The sequence below is a fragment of the Hylobates moloch genome, unplaced genomic scaffold, assembly GCF_009828535.3.
Source record: "Hylobates moloch isolate HMO894 unplaced genomic scaffold, HMol_V3 SCAFFOLD_2, whole genome shotgun sequence".
Classification (NCBI taxonomy): Eukaryota; Metazoa; Chordata; class Mammalia; order Primates; family Hylobatidae; genus Hylobates; species Hylobates moloch.
The window spans coordinates 244598-266429 of record NW_026652277.1 but is presented as its reverse complement, the minus strand read 5'-3'; the positions used below and the strand labels follow the sequence as shown (position 1 = coordinate 266429).

Here is a 21832-nt window from a genome sequence, read left to right as displayed (position 1 = left end):
CACACACACACACACACACACACATCAGCCTAGGCCTCCACAACACACACACACACGCGCGCACACACACACACACACACACACACACACACACACACACAGAGCTGCCTAGGCCTCCACAGGGCCAGGGTGTTCAGTGTCACTGTCTTCCTCTCCACCTCTTGTCACACTGGAGGGCCTTCAGGGACAATACGTGCACGGAGCCATCACCTCCTAGGATAACAATACCTTCTCCTGGAAGACCCTCCTGAAGGACCCACCAAGGCTGTTTTACAATTTACTTTCTTTTTTATAAGTAGGAGGATGCTGTAAAATAACAAAGTACAGTAAATGTATAAACCAGTAACACAGTCGTTTGTCATCATGGTGAAGTATTAGGTTGTGTACATAATTGTATGTGCTCATCAAAAACCTAACCCACTGTGCCCAAGTAGGCTTCGTCTCCAAGGTGCAAGGTTGTATCATACACAAATCAAAAAATGTGATTCATCGTGTAAACAGAACTGAAGACGTGATTGTATGTGCTGTGCTTTTATATGACTGCAGCACAGGTTTGTTTAGACCAGTTACCACCACCAATGCAGGTAATGTGGTGTGCTGCAACATCTCTGGGCAGTAGAAATTTTTCAGCTTCATTATAGTCTCATGAGACCACCGTCGTACATGGACTCATCCTTGACCAAAGCATTGCTATCCTGGGACCTCAGGCATGCTAATTTTTAAATTTTTTGTAGAGATGGGGTCTTGCCATGTTGCCCAGGCTTGTCTTGAACTCCTGGGCTCAAGCCATCCTCCCACCTCAGTCTCCTAAAGTGTTGGGATTATAGGCATGAACCGCCACACCTAGCCTACAAAAACATTTGTTTTAATTAGCTGGGCGTAGTGGTGTGTGCCTGTGGCCCCAACTACTTGGGAGGCTGAGGTGGAGGATCACTTGAGCCTGGGAGGTTGAGGTTGTAGTGAGCTGAGATCACGCCACTGCACTCTAGCCTGGGTGACAGAGCAAGACCCTGTCTCAAGAATGCAGATTGCAACAGATTGTAACACTTTGAGTAAAATAGGAAATTTTCCAACTATTCAGATACATAGATGAACAAATGGCAAGCTTGATGAGAAGTGAGGATTTCTATAGTAGCCATCCACGAAATAGTCAGAGGAAAGAGAGGCTTCACGGTGGAAAAGTCTGAACCAGGTGATCCAGGCAAACCTCAGTGATGGTGAAGCCCGTAGCACATGGTGGGTGTGATGAGGAGAGCAGCATCCGCGATACTCCTGCCAAAGACGCCTGCCCTGGATCTCCCCATGTGGAAGCACCGGCCCCCAAGTTAGGGGGACAGACTAGACAACGCACCTGCCTAGAATCTTCCAAAAGCCTGGTGTCGTGAGAGTCACAGAAACATCCAGAAACTCGCTCTGGGCAGAGGGAGGCTGAGAACCGACCACTTACAGTGTGTCTGTGCAAACTGGACCCTTTTGCTACAGAGGATGTAATCGGGGACAGCTGAAGAAACTTGAATAGGGTCTGAGCTGGGACAGAAGAATGTGTTGGTTTTCTGATTTTGATGGCTTAGTTGTTTATGGAGGAAAATAGACTTGTTTGTTGGAAATCCCCCCTGAAGTGTCTGGGGTTAGGCATCAGGTCAGTGATTCACCATTAGATAATCCAAGGAGAGAAAATTATTTTAAATGTACTTGTAACTTTTCTATAACTTTGTGATTATTTGAAAGTTAAGTAACACAAATAATTTGTGTTCTCATCCTAAAGCTTTCTTCTGTCATAGAGGATTGTTTATCTGAGACTTATGAACATAATGGTATTGTTTCAAAATATTTTTTAAGATTACACCTGTTTTTAAAAATTGTGTCAGATAGCCCATAATCATGTATTGGAAGATTCAATATTATTAAAATGGCAGTTCCCCCCACATTGCTTTATAGGCTCAATGTAATTCTATCAAAATCTTGGCAGGCTATTTTTTGGGGGGTTTTTTTGGGCAGAAATTGATAATATCCTAAAGTAAATAGAAAGGATCCACAATGGTCAAAGCAGTTTTAAAATAGGGTAACAAAATGGGAGAATTCAGAACTTCTCATTCCTGATTTCAAAAATACTGCAAAGCTACAGTAACCAAAACAATGTGGTACTGGCATAGAGATAGACTGAGCTAGACTGATTATATATGAGAAATAGAATTGAGAGTCCAGAAATAAACACTTATATTTATGGTCAAATAATTTTTTAATAGAGTTACCCGAGCAATTCAATGAAGAAAAGAGTTTTTCAACAACAGATGCTGGGAAATTCGGACATTCACATGAAAAGGAAAAAAGATTAAACCTTGACTCAACGTCATATACCTAAGTTAGTTCAAGTGGATCATAGATCTTAATGTAAACAAAAATTATAAAAATTTTAGAAAACACAGGAGTAAATTTTCATGATCTTGGGTTAGGCACAGAGTTCACTAAAGGTACACTACATAAATACTGATAAATTGGACTTGAACAAAATTTAAAACTTTTGTATATCAAAAGACACAATTAAGTAGAAAGACAAGCCACAGTCTGGGAAAAAAATATTTGCAAATTATAAATCTCATGAAGCACTTCTAAGCACCTATGTAATAAATTTTTTCTCTCTTTTTTTTTTTTTTGAGACAGTCTTGCTCTGTCACCCAGGCTGGAGTGCAGTGGCTTGATCTCAGCTTACTGCCACCTCTGCCTCCAAGGTTCAAGTGATTCTCCTGCCTCAGCCTCCCAAGTAGCTGGAACTATAGGCATGCACCACCACGCCTGGCTAATTTTTTTGTATTTTTAGTAGAGACAGTGTTTCGCCATGTTGGCCAGACTGGTCTTGAACTCCTGACCTCAAGTAATCTGCCTGCCTCAGCCTCCCAAAGTGCTGGGGTTACAGGTGTGAGCCACTGCACCCAGCCTATTTAATAAACACTCAAACTCAGAAACAAGACAAGCAACATAAACACGGGCAAGAGATCTGAATAGATATCTCACCAGAAGAAGACATACAAATGGCCAATAAGGACATGAAAAGATACCTAGCATTAATTAGGGAAATGTAAATTAAAACCACAATGAGATGCCACTTCATACCCACTAGAATGCTGTCACTGAAAACACAGGAAATAAAGTTGGAGAGCTCGTGTTTTCTGACTTCAAAACTTACACTGCAAAGCAACAGTAGCCAAGAAGGTGGAAAAATGAATTCTCATACATTGATAGTGGGAATGTAAAATGGGGAAGCCACTGTGTGGCATGATCTTAAGCAGACTTGCTGCATGACCCAGCAGCTGCACTCCTAGGAGAAGGGAAGGCGAACGTCCACTCAGAGACTTGGTGTAAGTTCCCTGGAACCTCGGTCAACACGAGGAAACTATCCGGGTGTCCGCTAGCAGGTGAACGAACAGGTGACGCCTGCCACGTCCACGCGGTGGGTGCTTCTTCGCAGGATGAGCTCAGAAGCACCTGCTGAGGGAGGGAAGTGTGGCTGTGTGGTATGACTGGGGCTAGGGTTGGAAATGGGACTGACTGCAGATGGACACGGGATCCCTTTCAGGTGATGGGAATGTTCTAGAGTAGTGACCATTTTATAACTCTTCAATTTTACTAAAAGCCATTTAATTCTGTGCTTAAAATGAGTGAAACTTAGGGTTGGCAAAGTATACCTAAATAAAGGCGATGGGTGTTTTAAAAAGAGTAGGCCAGGCGCGGTGGCTCATGCTTGTAATCCCAGCACTTTGGGAGGCCGAGGTAGGTGGATCACTTGAGGTCAGGAGTTCGAGACCAACCTGGCCAACATGATGAAACCTCGTCTCTACTAAAAATACAAAAATTAGCCTGGCATGGTGGTACACGCCTGTCATCCCAGCTACTCAGGAGCATGAGGCAGGAGAATCACTTGAACCCAGGAGGCGGAGGTTGCATTGAGCCAAGAATGCACCACTGCACTCCAGCCTGGGTGACAGAGTGAGACTCTGTCTCGACAACAACGAAAAATAATAAAGTGCTTCATTGCAGTAACTGAAGTGTGTAGGGAGACCCTGGGCTGGATGGCATGCCTGCTGGTAGAGGGAGTATGACCCAGGACCCCCAGGTGAGGTGAACCTGTCTTGTTGAATTCACAAGTTAGGGGAGTTTTCAGTTGTTGGTATGTTTTGTCAGGTTAGTAATCTGAAATCATCAAATTGCTAATGTGCAAATGTATATCACTTACCAAAATGTCTATTTTTATTCTTTTTGAAGTTAAGATCTAAAGAACAGCTCAGGATCCCAACATTCTCAGAGAATAATGTCTTGAGAATAAGCAGCCTGCTCTCAAGTAGGTTTGTCTTGTCCATAGCAGAATTTATTGCCAGTGCCAAAAATCAATTTTGGCTAATACAGCAATTAATCAACATTTGTCATATTGAGTGAGGTAAGGGCAAGTAGGAAATCATGAGTTGGGTTTTCTGTTTGTTTCTGCTGTCAAGATCTGTGTTTTCTTAATGTTGACTTCTTATTTATGCGGATGAGGAGGGAGGTGAAACTTTATTTAGTCTTCACAAGTATATTTGAAATTCTCTAGCCAGGAATTCACACTGGGTGCCCAAGCTTGTTTGTGTGCTGACAGTTCTGACAGAGCAAATCATTAATGCTGATGTGTATTTTTGAGGAAGCCACTTCCAGGGACACTTAGAAATGGTTAAAATGACTTTGGGAGTCCGAGGCAGGAGGATTGTTTAAACCTAGGAGTTCAAGACCAGCCTGGGCAACATAGTGAGACCCCATCTCCACAAAAAAAGTTTTAAGTTAGCCAGTCATAGTGGTATGTGCCTCTAGTCCCAGTCCTGGTGGTATGTGCCTGTAGTTCCAGTCCTGGTGGTATATTCCTCTAGTCCCAGTCCTGGTGGTATATTCCTCTAGTCCCAGTCCTGGTGGTATATTCCTCTAGTCCCAGTCCTGGTGGTATATTCCTCTAGTCCCAGTCATGGTGGTGTGTTCCTCTAGTCCCAGTCCTGGTGGTATATTCCTCTACTATTCCTCTAGTCCCAGTCCTGGTGGTATATTCCTCTAGTCCCAGTCATGGTGGTATATTCCTCTAGTCCCAGTCATGGTGGTATATTCCTCTAGTCCCAGTCCTGGTGGTATATTCCTCTACTCCCAGTCCTGGTGGTATATTCCTCTAGTCCCAGTCATGGTGGTATATTCCTCTAGTCCCAGTCATGGTGGTGTGTTCCTCTACTCCCAGTCATGGTGGTATATTCCTCTACTCCCAGTCCTGGTGGTATATTCCTCTAGTCCCAGTCCTGGTGGTATGTGCCTCTAGTCCCAGATACTTGGGAAGTGGGAGGATTGCTTGAGCCCATGAGGTCAGGGCTGCAGTGAGCTGTGATCACACCACTGCACTCTAGCCTGGGTGACAAAGTAAGACTCTGTCTCAGAAAAAAAGAAAAGAAGTGGTTAATATGGTAAGTTTTATGTTACATATGTTTTACCACAATAAAATTTTTAAAACTAAGACGAAATGGCCAGTTTACAGCAGAGTAATAATTCAAGGCCTGATATTCACCCCTTATGTGCCTAGCCCTGTTCTCAAAGGATTAACCCTTGAAAAGGTCACTATTTGCTATAAAGTCGTCCCTCGGTGTCCACGGAGGAGATAGGTTCTGGGACCCCTGCAGATACCAAAGAGCGAGGATGCTCAAGTCCCTGATATAAAATGGCATCGTACGAGCACATCACCTATGCACTTCCTCTCTCATGTTTTAAATAATTTCTGGATTACTTGTAATACCTAACACAATGTAAATGCTGTGTAAATAGTTGTACTATGTTGTTTAGTCACTAATGACAAAATCTACAAGTTAGGTATAGATGCAGATTTTTTCATGAATATCTTTGATTCATGGTTGAAGCCAGGGGTGAGGAACCCACAGACACAGAGGGCTGTGTGTCCTTTTGAAAAGAATAAATCAAGCTTTGGAATAGAGGATGAGGAAAGAAATGGAAAATTGCCCAAGAACGCCTTTGTCACGTTTGCCGAGGAGTAGTTTTTCATACTGAGGGTCCTGTTTGAAATAAATTTTGTTAGCCAACCTAATTTCCTTACATTTGTTTAGTTGGATTCTCTTATAAACAATTAAGAAAATTTTTAAATCAGATTGGCCACTTTAAAGAACTGGCTTTAGTATTATAGCATAGTAGTTAACAAGGCCTAACTCGTCAATCATAGTGCTATTTCACTGATAAAATTTTGTGTAGGCCTCTTGTGGCAGCTCATGCCTGTAATCCTAGCACTTTGGGAGGCCAAGACAGGAGGAGTGCTTGAAGCCAGGAGTTTGAGACCAGCCTGGGCAACATGACGAAACCCTATCTCTTAAAAAAAAAAAAAAAAAAAAAATTAGCCAGGCATAGTGTTGTGCATCTGTAGTCCCAGCTACTCGGGGGCTGAGGTGGGAGGATGGCCTCAGCTTGAAAAGCCAGAAGTTATAGTGAGCTCAGATCACGCCACTGCACTCCAGTCTGGGTGACAGAGTGAGACCCCTGTCTCAAAAAAAATAATAATAATTGTGTAGGTTGGGCATGGTGGCTCATGCCTGTAATCCCAATACTTTGGGAGGCCCAGGCACATCTTACGGGGCCACAGCAGGAACAAGAGAGGATTGCTTGAGCCCAGAAGTTCAAGACGAGCCTGGGCAACATAGTGAGACCCTACCACTGGGGAAAAAAAACAAACAAACATGCATGGTGGTGCGCACCTGCGGTCCTACCAACTCAGAGCCCAGGAGTTTGAGGTGACAGGGAGCTATGATTACACCACCGTACTCTAGCCTGGGCAACAGAACATTCTCATTAATTAAATTTTAAATCTTAGAACATGATTTATCTAGGATATTTTAATGTGTGGCATCTATTGTGAATTCATAGTAGTAAACAAAAAAAATTAAAACCATTAAAAATGTAGTTTTGACAAGTTTGTTAAATCACGCTTACCCCATCAATTGATGATAAAATATGTAATCTATCACTTCTTCATTTCTCTAAATCTGTTCTCTAGTATGAAGGTAAAATTAAAGAATGGTTATTTTTCTCTATTTCTTCTGTTTGGCGATTTGTTGGGATCATTTTTAAGTAAAAATCCAAACTTAAAAAGATTGAGTAACTTTAATTACGATAATTGTCTTTTTTTCACCCTGGCTGTCAGTTTTCTAAACCAGGTATAGGCCTACTCTTCCTTAAGTTGCTATTTGGTAAATATTTTAGGTTCTGTGGTCTCTGTCTGACCACTCAGCTCAAAGCTGCTGGAGACAATATTTAAACAAATGAGTGGTGGTGGCCCTGTTCCAATAAAACTTTATTAACAAAAACAGAAAGTGTCTGTGGTTTGCCAGCTCCTGTTCTGAAGCTGGACCTTTTTTTTTTTTAAAGCCAAAATTTGATCCCTGTGTTTTCAACTAGGAAAGAGGATCCAGTTTGCTGATGTCGCAGGTCTGAGAGACGTCACAGCATGCCAGCATTTAGTAGTCTTCAATGTGTGTTCGCAGTGGTAGTAACTGCCTCATGATTCTGTAGTACGTGTTTGCTTTTCAGAAGGCTTTCACGAACATGGTTGCAGTTTGCAGCGTTGGCTTTACTGTCCCCTTCTACAGACGGCAGCACGGGCTGTTACAAGTCTTCCTTGGAGTCAGTGCTGCCCTGAGCCCTCCAGCTTGCTGAGCTCCCGCCCTGACAGCCTCTTCTTTCTCTGCAGTGTGTATTCCGGGCACCAGTCCATCCTGATCCCGCCCTCCGAGCTGGAAACCAACCCCGCCTTGTGGCTTCTTGCTGTGAGTCAGTACAAAGTCCGAGACACGTTTTGCTCCTACTCGGTGATGGAGCTGTGCACCAAGGGGCTGGGCTCGCAAACAGAGTCCCTCAAGGTGAGCAGCGCCCTTGGCAGCTCAGCGCCCCCTGAGCCCACGGGGACTCCTTTCTAAGAAGGCACATCTGTGATGGGGTGAAGTTAAAACAGTCCTCCAAAAAACAGCCTGGGCTTAATCTAACGTCACCTGAGGCTTACAGACTGCCTTTATGTGAAAATGTTTTTAACGTGAATATTTCCCCATGACCACACACAGTAACCAGAATGTAAAATATTTTCAATGCCTGTCATTCCACTGGGTCTACTTGAAAGATCCTAAATTTGATTTTTTGTTGGGTGGATTCAGTGTTCTGAAGTGTTCAGTGTTCAGAAGATCTTAGGTGATGCTAACTTTATCTGATACTGGTGTTTAAGAAGGTAGATTTGAATTTAGCCACTCACTTTTATTTTCCTTGGAGACCCTGATTCGTGGGTCTGGACCCTAAGCTCAATTCATTTTACAGTTCAGTTAACAGTGTTGTGTTTCATTTTTTAATAACTGCTATTATGTAAGAATAATAGTATTTCCCTCCATTTAAACCAAGGACGTTTTGATAGGTATATCTTCGTGGTAAATTAAGTAGTCCTTAGCTCCAAGTAACTAGGAAGGAATAATCATCTGACCAGTTTTGATTAAATTTCAACTAACATTGTACTGTTTGGGTGTGTGTATGTCTTTGTATATACGTGGATTGTATTTGTGTCATCTACACACAGATGAGTAATGCAACAGTAACATTCATCTGTCCTGCATTGTTTTCCTAATGCATAAAGCTTGAACAGGAAAGCAAAATGCAAGATAAACTTTATGTAACGTAAGTAATTGTGCAATCATTTTAAGTTTTGTATTTATACAGGAAAAAGTTACACAGCATTATTCGTGTTCATGTATATTGTATTAGAAAGTGAGTACATTTTCATGACCTTCCTGTTGGCACATATATAAATAACCAGAATAAAATCATGACATAGTTGAGGGTCAGTCCGCATTTTACGTATTCATTTCACCTTACGATAGCTCTCTGAAATAGGAGCCATTATTGTCTGCATTTTAAAGCTGAGGAAACATACGTCACAGAGAAATTAAGTGACCTTTCCAGGTTCTTAGGCTGAACGAACCTGGAGCCAAATTTAGAATCTTTGGCTTCAGACCTGCTGTTGCAGCTGCATGCTGCTTTACCTCTCAGACGTGCGTGCGTGTGCATACGTAATTTGTATTACCCAGACTTGAGTTTTTCCTGTTTAACTCTGCGTGTGTGGGTGTCTGTACACTGAGCACGAATGTCAAAGCCAGCTTGAGCTGTGTGTCCTCCTTGCTCAGGACCCTTGTCGGCTGTCCGTGTGCTGAGGTTGCCTTGAAAGGGCTCGAAGGGCCTGACGGTCGGGGTTTTGGTGGCTGCCCCCTCAGCAGCTCTGGCTTCCACTCCAAGACGCAGTCATTCACGGTTCGCCTTCACATTCACAAGCCGTTCCTGTGGTTCCCTTGTTTTCCCTCTGCTCAGCCTGGGTAGTGCCACAGAGTGAGCTGAGCTTAACTCCTTCAAATCCTTGTATGACTTTTGCTGTTGTGCTCAGCTGGCTGAATTTGGTGTGGAAACTGAGATGTTCTTAATCATATGCTTACTGTGGAAACAGACACGCTTGAGAGTGAGAATAAATTCTTGGTGTAATGGGACATAAATGGAGCACTGTGTGTGAAGTTGTCTAAAAATTTCAGTTTTATATTCCTATATATTAAAAGGTAGGTTTTCAGGCTGGGTGTGGTGGTACGCGCCTGCAGTCCCAGCTACTTGGGAGACCACAAGGTGGGAGGGTCACTTGAGCCCAGGAGTTCAACTCCAGCCTGGGCAGCATAGCAAGACCCCATCTCTTTAAAATATGTAGATTTTTTCTGTTCCTCTCCAGTGTGTGTTCTGGTACATCCATGCCCAGAAGAATGTATCAAATACCAAACTGCCTTTAATCGTCTCAGCCAGGAAGTTGCTTTTCCTCAACCTTTTTCCTCATAACAGTTCTTGGTGTGGCTCCAGGTGGTTGTTTGAGACGTGTTTATAATTCCGTTCTTAATCATTTGAATAGCTGTGTGAATGTTTTTTCACCAGCTCCTGGATTTGTGACATTAAAGAAGTGGACACAGGCAGCCCTGGCAATGCATAGCTGTGTTGAGTTTCCCAGTGTTTATGTGGGGACCTGCGGGAAGGAGTCTCTGGCTCACTCCAAGCTCGGCACGTGGGGGCTGACGCGGTTTCTCTGTCATTATCTCCAGGCGCGAGGGCTGGACTTGTCCCGAGTGAGGACCTGCGTGGTCGTGGCGGAAGAGCGGCCTCGGATTGCACTCACACAGTCGTTCTCAAAGCTGTTTAAGGACCTGGGCCTTCACCCGCGGGCCGTCAGCACCTCATTCGGTTGCAGGGTGAACCTGGCGATTTGCTTGCAGGTGAGATTCGGCGATATCACGGCGCTGAGTCGGAAGCGTGGCTCCCGGGGTGGGCACAGGACAGACCGGCTCCACACATCTCCCTCGGCTGATGCTTAGCTACATTCAGAAGAGATCTTTCAGTCACGCATGGGGTTGGTGCAGATCTCTGTTTCTTTACAGTCTACGTTCATATCCATTATTCATAACAAACATTCATAGCACTTACTCTGTCCTGGAACGTTTTAACTTTTGTGACGGGCGTAGCAGTTTGTCCAGACCTCTGCTGTCGGACTTTTTAAAGATTAGATACTAGACAGATCAAGAAACCAGTCCCTTGAAGTCCTTAGTCCCATGTGTGTAGACGACTGCTGTAGGAAGAACATAATTACATTGAGCAGGTTCTGGGATTTGCTGCTGCAATGGCAGTTTAGAAACAGCAAAGCCGCACTTCTGGGAAACAGGCGTACGTGAAGGAGCTCTAGCAAGACAGCCTTGCGTTAACAGTGGCTGACAAGCCCCAGGCAGGGCTGCAGATTTGGTTCCTGGAAGAATAAGGGCTTCCCTCTCAGCAGGTGCTGGTGAGGCAAACGGTTGGCGTGCGTCACCTCCCTCTCCCTCTCCCCACCGCCTGTCCTACTTGTGATCCCAGGGTGATTGCTTAAGGTTGCTGCTGGGTGAGCCTCCGAAGGCTCCGTCTGCCCTTTTCGTGCGTGTCTAGGCACTTGGAGTTAGCCACGAGGTCAGAGGAGGGAACCTCCTCTCTTCCCGAGATCACTTCAGAAAAAGTAGCTGCAAAATGCTTTTCTTGATTTTCTTTTACTTTTTCTTTTTTGAGACAGGGTTTCACTCTGTCACCCAGGCTGGAGTGCTGTGGCATCACAGCTCACTGCAGCCTCGATGCCCCCCGCCCCCCGCCCCTGCTCACAGGCTCAAGCAACCCTCCCACCTCAGCCTCCCAAGTGGCTGGGACTACAGAGGCACACCACCACGCCTAGCTAATTTTTGTATGTTTTGTACAGATGGGGTTTCACCATGTTGCCCAGGCTGGTCTTGAACTCCTCAGCTTAACGATCTGTCTGCCTTGGCCTGGCAAACTGCTGGGATTACAGACATGAGCCACCGCACCCGGCCTTTTTTTAAATTTTCATACATGTGGTGTTCCTTGCTTCTGTCTTCCTTCTCTTTTAATTATTACAATAACTCCATTTTTAAGAAATTATAAATTACCAAATTTCTCTCAAGAGTCAGGTAAACCTTGTCCTGTGATTAAAATTAATACCCTTTTCTAAGAGGTCATCTGAAGAATTAGATTTATCTCACCAAACTAGTTCTTAAAATACTGAAATTTTCTCTCCCTATTCACCTTTTTCTGTTCCTCATAAATGTTTATCGCTGTCTATCCCATTAGGAGAAGTAGGAAATGCAGAAGTCTGCTTCTTAAATAAGTTCAGCAATAGTGTGATGTCTCACTTGTCTCCGTCCACCAGTGACAGGGACCCCCGGGCAAGAGCACATCAGTGATTTGCGAGAGATGGGCACTGGCCACGGCGAGGCTGCTGCTTCTGGCTTTGTCTCTTAAAATGTCGGGGTGGGGCTGAAGGGAGAGAGCAGAGTAACGCTTAGCACTGTGTCCTCCAGCAGGTGACAGAGTTCAACCCGTGGTGCAAAATTGGCCTCTTGTAGAGTACATACATTTATTCTCCTCTTTACTTTTTCATTTATTTCTATCCACCTGGATCCAAAATGTGTTTTTTGTTGGTTTTTGTTTTGTTTTGTTTTGTTTTTGAGATGGAGTCTCACTCTACCACCCAGGCTGGAGTGCAGTGGCGCGATCTCTGCTCACTGCAAACTCTGCCTCCTGGGTTCGCGCCATTCTCCTGCCTCAGCCTCCCGAGTAGCTGGGACTACAGGCGCCTGCTACTGTGCTGGGCTATTTTTTTATATATATTTTTAGTAGAGACAGGGTTTCACTGTGTTAGTCAGGATGGTCTCAATCTCCTGACCTCGTGATCCACCTGCCTCAGCCTCCCAAAGTGCTGGGATTACAGGCGTGAGCCACCGCGCCCGGCCCCAAAATGTTTTCAGATGGCTTACAAGGAAGGAGTACGCTCAGTAGGAGAAGATAAAATACACTAAAAACGAACCAAAACATGGAGGTGAAAGAAAAAAAGCACAGGAAAGGGACAGAGTGAAGAACAGAGTTGGTGTGCTGGTGTTTTCCAGAAGCCAGGCTTCTGAAGCGTGCCACCGTCCTTCCCTGGGCACTGGGGCGGGGCCAGACACGTGGTGGATATTGAATGAATGTGCTCTGTGAGAGTGTTGAGCATGGTTCTGTATTCTTAATAGGAAATAGCAATATGTTCTTGTGCAGAAGACAATTTCGCCAATATGACCGCTAAATCAAAATTCAATATTGCTAATCACGGGTCATGGTGCTATTTTGCAATCTTGGCGGCATGTTAAGCATTTTTGTCCACGTTCAGTTTTCTACTTGACCTATTCGTAACTCCTTTCGGTCAGTGTTTCCTTGTCTGAATAGTATTGGAAAATAGTTGGAAGTATCCAAGTGTCTACCAGCAGAGAGAAATTAAGTTTATGTACAAAGCAATGCAGGCTCACCTCCCCTTGCCAGAATCTTTGAGGGCAGGTGCGCTTCAGAATTAGGTTTCTGGCTTTGTGAGAGGTGACGTGGCACAGATGCCACACAAGATGCCACAGCTCAGTATCGCATGTGCCCGTGTTCCTGCAGCAAGGAAGGGTGGGAGCCCCAGACTTCAAGGGGCTCATGTCAGCCTAGGTCAAATTTTACTACAAAGAAACTTAAGACAAAGTTTGTGCCATCATCAAACCTTTCTCATAGTCAGTGAGATGGACAGTAGGCGTGTAGATAATTTTTTCAGGAAGTGACTCATTTTAGTAAAAGCGAGCAGTGAGAGGATAGAGTGCCATGGCCGCGGGGAGGCGTTCTGGGGGAGGGTGGTCAGGAACGCTGCAGCAGAGCACAGTGAAAGGGCAGAGCCGCGCCAGAGTCCAGCGAAGGCAGCCGTAAGTGCAAAGGCTTCAGGCAGAGCTGGTCTTTGGAAACACTCATTTTCTAGAATTTTTGCAAAATTAAAAAAACCTGATGGTGATAGAAACAAGCAGAGCGGCAGAAGCCCAGGATCCAGAGGCAGAAACCACCTCTCGCTCCCTGGCTCTCCGTAGAGCCCAGCACACAGGACATATCTGATACATTAAATGTACGGACCACACTGAGTGCTTATGAGTGGTAATAAGGAAAGCCTGAAATGTTTCTGAATTTTGTATACATTGAATTTATTTTTCTTTATAAAAGAATATTTTAGAAAACAAAATCAGAAAATACACTTTAGCCCAGGTGCCCCCGACTGACTGCTTCTAACAGCACTGGTTTCTCACTGGAGCCCCCGCAGGCCTTCCCTGACTGTGCACTCTGGTGGGGGATGCCTGATGGAGCGAGGGAAGAGTTTTATCTCCAGGAGATAGGGAGCAAACTCAGCAAAGAACATTGTCCAAAAGAGAGAGGGAGCCTCACCCGTGTGCAGCAGGGCTTAGGATGTGTCAGGGGCATCACGGTCGGAGGGGGTCCTGGTCATCGGGGAAGGCTGAGCTGCTCAGTTCATGATTATTACTGCAGGATTTAAAGGCCTCACCGGTGCTACTGGGCAGTGCTGTATCCTCAAGGGGGAAGCCGCATGCAGTTTTAGCAGTGCTGACTTGGCACCTGGACAAGCACATTGTAGAACATACCTGACACACGAAACGTTACAGGTGTACAGAGACACACTGGGCGTTTGTTTTTACTTTGCAAAAATCGGCTCCATCAGTGGCACTCTGGTCCTCCCACCTCCAGCCCCAAGCATCTGCCTCCCCTTCGTGCAGTTGTTCCTAAGCCACTTTCTCATGCAGTCTTTCCCGCCTCTGCTTCATAACCCGGACACTATGCTCGGCCTGGATGGACTCCCCTCCGCCCTCATCCTGCTCCGCCTGGGTCCCCTCCATGGGGCCTTGTCGAACTCGGTCAGCTGCGGTGCCCTCTTTCCTCTGAATTGCCAGTGTACTTTGTTCCTCCTCCTTCACACTTTCCACCTGCTTTATAATTATTTATCAACATGTTCATGTCTCTTCTGCTCTGTGAGTAGCTGTTTTACAGAACACAGTTTTTGTTTGTAGAGACAGGGTCTCACTGTATTGCCTAGGCTGGTCTTGAACTCCTGGCCTCAAGTGACCCTCCCACCTCAGCCTCCCAAAGCACTGGGATTACAGGTGTGAGCCACCACACTCAGCTAAGAGCATGGCTTTACGAAAGAATCTCCCTCCCCGAGTGTCCAGTGCCATCTCACATCATCACAGTCACTTCTGGATGTTGTATACATTTTGTCAAAATACTGATACTTGATTCTTTTTTTTTTTGAAACGGAATCTTGCTCTTGTCGCCCAGACTGGAGTGCAATGGCATGATCTCGGCTCACTGCAACCTCTGCCTCCCGGGTTCAAGTGATTCTCCTGCCTCAGCCTCCCAAGTAGCTGGGATTACAGGCACCTGCCACCTCGCCCAGCTAATGTTTGTATATTTAGTAGGGACAGGGTTTTGCCATGTTGGCCTGGCTGGTCTCAAACTCCTGATCTCGTGATCCTCCTGCCTTGGCCTCCCAAAGTTGATTCTTTTAACTGGCACTTTGTGTGTGTAAATACGATTCACATTAGAGAAATTAAACATATACTTCCTTGGCTAGAGTCTAGTCTCCCGTGGAGAATGACTTGGTGTGATGAATTTTCTCTAAAATGAACCCCTGGTGTGAATCTTCACCAGCTAAAAGCTCATACAACATCTGTAACTGTTCCTTGCAAATGAAAACCCAGGGTTTACTATTCTTCAACCTTCTAACAGCATTTTCCTCTCAAATAGGAAGTCTGGGGCTTGCACCTTAAGAGTCATTCACGCTGGAAAAACACATTCTTTAGTCATTGCATTGGATTCATTCTTTAGTCATTGCGCTGGATTCAGACAGCACCTAGTTGGTTGGATTGAGTCATTGCGTTGGATTCAGACAGCATCTAGTTGGGTATTCAGACAGCATCTAGTTGGTTGGATTGAGTCATTGCATTGGATTCAGACAGCATCTAGTTGGGTGGATTCAGTCATTGCATTGGATTCAGACAGCACCTAGTTGGTTGGATTCAGTCATTGCATTGGATTCAGACAGCATCTAGTTGGTTGGATTGAGTCATTGCATTGGATTCAGACAGCATCTAGTTGGGTGGATTCAGTCATTGCGCTGGATTCAGACAGCACCTAGTTAGGTCTTCCCATGCTCATTAAGGGTCCTTTTAGTCATTTTAAGATGAGAGATGAAGGCCCTGAGAAGTGAGCTTTCCTAATTGACAAAGCTAGGAAGTAAAAACAGAACAAAATTTAGAAGTAAAAGCTATTTGTTACTCTTAGGAGTAACATTTCCCAGAATCTTTAGCTGTAAAAATGACTTTAAAACAATTTCAATTTTTTGAATTTATGATAAAAGTGGACATTAGAAAATCAAATTATGACTCCTGTGTTTAATTAGCTTTCACATAAATTTCTCTTAGTATTATTAGAAGGTGTCACTTATTATTTGGAAATATATTTCTCACAGCCACAATTACTCTTCAAAAATGTAAGCTGGAAGGTCTTTTGTTGCATTAGGTTTAGAGATACTGTTCACTGTAACAGAAAAATGAGCACCCTCCTTCTAGTAGAAGAAGGGAAGAAAAACATGAGGTCTTCTGTTTTCCAAAAGAGACCTCGGTTGTTTATTTATTAGGAAAAAAACATAAACAGAAACTTTGATTTCTATTATATAGAAAAATAACTGATTTATCTGAGAGGGCAGCTTTATTATAAGTAGCTTTGTGGGATTATATCAACAGTAACTATTGCAGTGACCCTTAAATCTTGAAACTCAGGCAATGAAAGAGAAATACAGCCACCCTAGTAATAGAAGGAGTCATGGATTGTTGAAAGAAGTGAGCCGGGCACGGTGGCTCACGCCTGTAATCCCAGCACTTCAGGAGGCTGAGGCGGGTGGATCATTTGAAGTCAGGAGTTCGAGACCAGCTTGTGCAACATAGTAAGACCCTATCTCTACTAAAAATACAAAAATTAGCCAGGTTCAGTGGCATGCACCTGTAATCCCAGCTATTCGGGAGGCGGAGGCAGGGGAATTGCCTGAACTTGGGATGTGGAGGTTGCAGTGAGCCGAGATCGTGCCACTGTACTCCAGCCTGGGCGACGGAGCAAACAGAGCAAGACTCTGTATCAAAAAAAAAAAAAAAAAGATAAGAAATGTGGAAGGCTCAGGAGATGATGTAAATCTTAATTAATTCTCAAAATAAATAGTTATAATAATAAGACTTTCATTAACTTGAGCTCTCAGTTTCCTTGCCCTCCTACACTGCTTTTAGGTGAAGTATTCAATAAGGTGCTGTTGGGGATTTTGAAAGCCTCAGGGAATGAGCCACCGTCAGCAGGAACTTTATGCCCTTTCCTGCTGACACACGGCATCCCAGCCATTGCTGGGGATCATGGAAACTGTATTCCAGGTACCCTGCACATCAGCCAGCTTTCTGACCTGTAAGCAATGGAAACCTCCTTTGGCAGTTTGAGGCACCAGTGGGTGGCTCTCAGAACCACCAAGGGAGTAGGACCAGTGTTGGGACCGTGCGTCTAGGAACCGCTTGTGCAGCAGCTTGTTCTTGTGAGGACACCACACCTTGAAGTCTGCACTGCTGACCTTGTTCCTGGACACGAGACTTCCCCACCAGCACAGCATTCCCCAAACCTGGATCATGTCCGGACACCTTCACTGCCGACAGCAAGAGCCCAATTGCTTTATGCTGTAAATGGATCCAACTGGTTGATCATCTCCCCACACCCTAGCTTCCAGGAAGGCTGGGAAGGGGACTTCTGGTATTTTTACTTCCTATAGAGCCACAAGGGCTCTGTATCCAAACAGGACTCAAAAAGTGGAGGAGTTCTCCCGATACAGGAGGACAGTTGAGATGTATGGTGACTAAAGTGTGGCAACGGCGGCTGCTCCTGCCCCTCCCTTTGGCTGCCCAGCATCGCTGCGTTCGTCCTGCCCTCACGCATCTCCACAGCCCCAGGAAGCCACCGTGATGCAGCTGCTGCTTTTACATCTACTCAGGTACTCGCCCTTCATGCAAAGGGGAGACAAGCCAAAGCGTCTGGAATTACCATGACCGTCGTCAAACCCACGACTTTCTAGGCGATGCCTCCTCTTCCTCCGGTTCCATCACTGATATTCTGTGACCTACAGATGGAATTGTAAAATTTACAATTGAGGGATGAAGAGAGAGAAAAGAGGAGGAACATTCAAATTCTACCAGTGTTTTTGGATGTCTCACGTGCCCTAGGCACTGGTGGACACTGCACTGAACAGATAATCTTGTTGGATCTGCAGGGTGCTAAGTGAGTCTTTCCATCTGTCTCCAGGAATGTTGGAATCACCACCGGAAGAGTCTTAGGGACCAGGAGATCGTGATGAGGGTCCGAGGGTTGTAACTCCACAGCTTCAAGTGTTCGCCTGGCTTTCAGCGAGGGATTCTCTGTCACAGTCACAGAACATGCCTGGCTTTTAGCCTATGTCTTGAACCAAAAAACAAGAATCTGAGTTCATCATTCACTCAGTAAGTTCAACAAAAACAGCCGTGCCGCGTCACGTCTGGGTGCTTTCATCTGCTCTGTGGCTCGGCAGCCCCTAAACTAAAGCCTTCCCAGGCCCTCTCTCTAAAGTGTCAGAGCACGGCATCCAGGCTGCCAGCCTCATGGTGCTTTCTGCATAGCTACTCAGGTCTGCTGTGCCATTCAAAGCAGAAATAGGTAATATGTAAATGAGCAGGCATTGCCGTGCTTCAGTCAAACTTTATGAAAGCCAGTGTTTGGCTGCTCCTGATGACCAGCTTGCTGGTAGGTGGCCTGAGCTGGGTTCACACTGTCTGTGGCCCCCACCCCACCAGTAATCCATTCCAGAACCTCCATTTCCTGACAGTTTGTCACCTGCATCAGTGCCTGATGACAACATCCAGATCCATCCATTTGATGCCAACCATAGAAACAAGCTCAATTTGATGTTTGCAAATTTTTTTAAAATATTTTGGAATTCATTTTTTATTGAGATGTAGAAGTCAGAAGAGACTCTTGTTCCAACCATAACCATCAGAACAATCTGGTTAATACACAAATTCATCATTTTTAAGATCCATCAGGGAGCTGAAGACTCAAATGTAAATGAATTAAATTTCTTCCTAGGAGAAAAGAGACCTGTGTGTGGTTTTTCCCATGGCAGAGGAGCCAGGAGAAAGAATTTACCATAAAAAATGATAAAGCAAAAAGTTTCTGAACTTTTTAAAAAACATAAATGGCAGTATGTTGTTTACAAGGTAGATGAGAATCCCAGGGGAGTCCTAAAAGTGGATCCACTTTCTCTGAGGCACTCTGGACCTTTAGTGTGCAAAAGGCAGGGGCTTCTGAGGGCTGGGAGGTAAGCAGGAAAGCTGCTGGCTCCCCCTCCAGGGCAGCCTGGATCACCCAGCAGAGCCCTGGCTACCCTCCAGGGGGGCCCAGATCACCGTGGGAACTCCACTCACACTTCAACAACGGAGGTGGGATGAGGGCATAGCACATCCCTCTGCAGCGCCCTTGCCCTTCACCATGTGCAATATATTTGCCTTCCAAAGGCTAGGGGTGAGACTGAAGAGAGAATCACCCAGTTACCTAAAGTGGGTGGAAGGTCTCCTACCGTTTGGAAAGCAGATCTCTCGCCGTGAAGCATAGAGGACATCCAGTGTCAGTGTTCAAGCCCCGCATCCAGATCCTGCCCATAGGCTTGTAAATTCTTTTCTGGGGGTAAATGTTATTTAATCTTTGCTGTTCTTTTAAATACAATCTTCGTTGTTCATAAAACATTGTGTTATATAATCAAAATTTAAAAGACCTGCAAAGAAGCAAGAGAATTGGCCTCATGTTCATGAGAGGAGATGGCCCCTAGAAAGAGTCAGTAGAGAGACGTGCTGGAGTTATCAGAGACTTTGAAATAGATGTGATAGGTGAGGCCAGGAATTCGTTGAAAAGGTCTACAACATGTATGAAGAGGCGTGGGGTATTGCAGAAAGATAAAAACTATGAAAAAAAACAAAATGGAAATGCTGGAAATGAAAACTAGTATTAGAAATAAAATTCCCATGGTTTAATAGGAGACTAGATACAGCAGAGGAAAGACTCATTGAATGAACTTGAAGTCTGATCAACAGAAATGACTTAAGCATAAAACAAGGAGAAAAGGCATGAAAATACAGTGGAACAGAGTGTCTGAGGCCCGTGGTCTATCATACCTGTAGCGATCGGAGCCCCAGAAGGAGAGGGTGAGAGAAAATGGGGCAAGAGAACAATCTGAAGACCTATGGCCAGGAGCGAAGGGAAGAATCAACACAAAGATTCAAGAAGCTCAGTCAACTCCAGGCAGAGTAAATGAGAAGAATCACACCCAGACACACTGTTGTCCAAACACTGAAAGTCAATGGCAGAGTCAATCTTAAAGCCCCTGCAGAAATAAAACTAAGTAGGGGGAAGTGATAAAAACAACACTGAGTTCTCATCAGAAGTGCTGGAAGCCAGAATACAGTGGAGTCTGCATGCAGGCTGCTGAAAGAACTGATTCTCCTGCAGGAGATCTTTCGGAATGGAAGAGAAAAGCAGATACTTAGCCAACCTAGAGAATCCATCAGCAAATACGCATCACAAGAAATAGTAAGAATGTCTCAGGATGAAAATAAATGATAGCAAAATGAAGCCCAAATTTTTAAGAAGAAATGAAGAATACTGAAAAGGGTAAATACAAGAAAACGTTTTAGAATCTGTCAATATGTAGACATGTAAATATTTTTAGTTTGTTTTAAAAGTATTAACTGTTTAAAAATATGAACAGCTGAGGTGTTCGTAGCATGTGTAGAAATAACAGATGAGACAACAGGAAGTCGGGCTCCGGAAATGCACCATTGCAAGAATCTTCATTTTCATGACGCATAACGCTATGTGAAGATAGAATGCAATAAATCAGTAGGAATAACAGATGAGACAACAGGAAGTTGGGCCCCGGAAATGCACCGTTGCAAGAATCTTCATTTTCATAACGCATAACACTATGTGAAGATAGAATGCAATAAATCATGCAAAAAATACACAGAGAGTAAAGTGAAATACCACAAATATTCTATTCATGAGAAAAGGAGGCAGGAAGGGAGAAACAGAACAAAATGGACAAGTAAAGAACCAACAGCAATCACACCACTAAGGACGTGAAAAGTAAATGAACTGTGGATGATGTGATTGCTGAGGCTGGAATGTCTGTATCCAACTCCAAAACTTCTGTGTTGAACTATAATCCCTAACGCAGTAGTATAAGACATGAGGCCTTTAGAAGGTGATTAGATCATGAGGGTGGAGCCCTCACGAATGGGACTTCCGCCCTTATAAAAGAGGCCTAAAGGAACATGTTTATCCACTCTGCAGGTGCCTCCATCTGGGACTTGCTAGACTCCAGAGCTGTGAGCAAACGTTACCTAGTCTAAGGTATTTCACAGCAGGGGGAGCAGACGAGCACAGAGGGACTGGTATCGCCAGACCCAGCCTCGTCCTGGTGCCTTCCCATGCACAGGAGAGGCAGGCACTGGCCATACACCTTGGGAAGGATGGCGTCTGGCTGCTGGGTGATCTGGTGCAGCACAGGGAGGGCCGACCTCCCTCTCAGGCCTCTTTAAGGAAATCCTGGCTGGTGCCGAGTTTAGAAAGATGAGTTAGCAGTGATGAGAGTGGGGAGGGAAGAGCACTCTAGAAGCTGAGCTGAAGCCCCTGAAACTTCAGAGGGGTCAGGAAAGATGGGAAGAGGCCAGGGTGGCTAGAGAGGGAGGACGACAGAGGGCTGCACCACGCACTGGTCCTTCTCCCAAGATCAGTGGGAAATTGTTACAGGGCTTAAGGCAGGGACCTGTCATATTTAGCTACTCCTTTTGAAAAGATCACTGAGAGTACGTCATTAAGGCTTCTCTAAGCCGGTAACATTTCCACAGCCCCCACATTTTAATGCAAATAGAGAAATTCTTTTGGAAATGGGAGTACAAAGAAGTAGTCAAATTTTGTGTCATTTTCCTTTCAATTTGAAGAGTGTCATTTGCCTGGAGACATACAACCCAAACTTTTTCTCGTCTTCTCAGACTTAGCTAGCATACTACATAAGCCCAGTATCAGGTCTTCGGAGTTTGTTCGTTCGTTCACGCATTTCTACTTACTGTAGCCCTATGTGCAAGTACTAGGTTGTGCTAATATCATGGTGTGTGAATTGCTGAATAGTAAAATCAGCAGTTAGCTTAAATGCTAAAATTAGTGCTGTTTTGTGTCTTCTATGCTGATATTTGGGATGTGAGTCTGTATATCTTCACCTGAG

General features: G+C 44.7%; 1 protein-coding gene across 1 annotated transcript in view; it reads left to right on the top strand.

The window, feature by feature from the left end:
* Positions 1 to 4093: 4093 nt before the first annotated feature.
* The window catches only part of LOC116470234 (disco-interacting protein 2 homolog C-like), a 57224-nt gene continuing 39485 nt past the window's right edge, over positions 4094 to 21832 (top strand). Inside the window, exons 1-3 of the mRNA XM_058435371.1 lie at positions 4094 to 4111; positions 7647 to 7916; positions 10164 to 10334. Of these exons, the coding sequence (XP_058291354.1) occupies positions 4094 to 4111; positions 7647 to 7916; positions 10164 to 10334 (459 nt within the window). The remainder of the gene's footprint in view (positions 4112 to 7646; positions 7917 to 10163; positions 10335 to 21832) is intronic.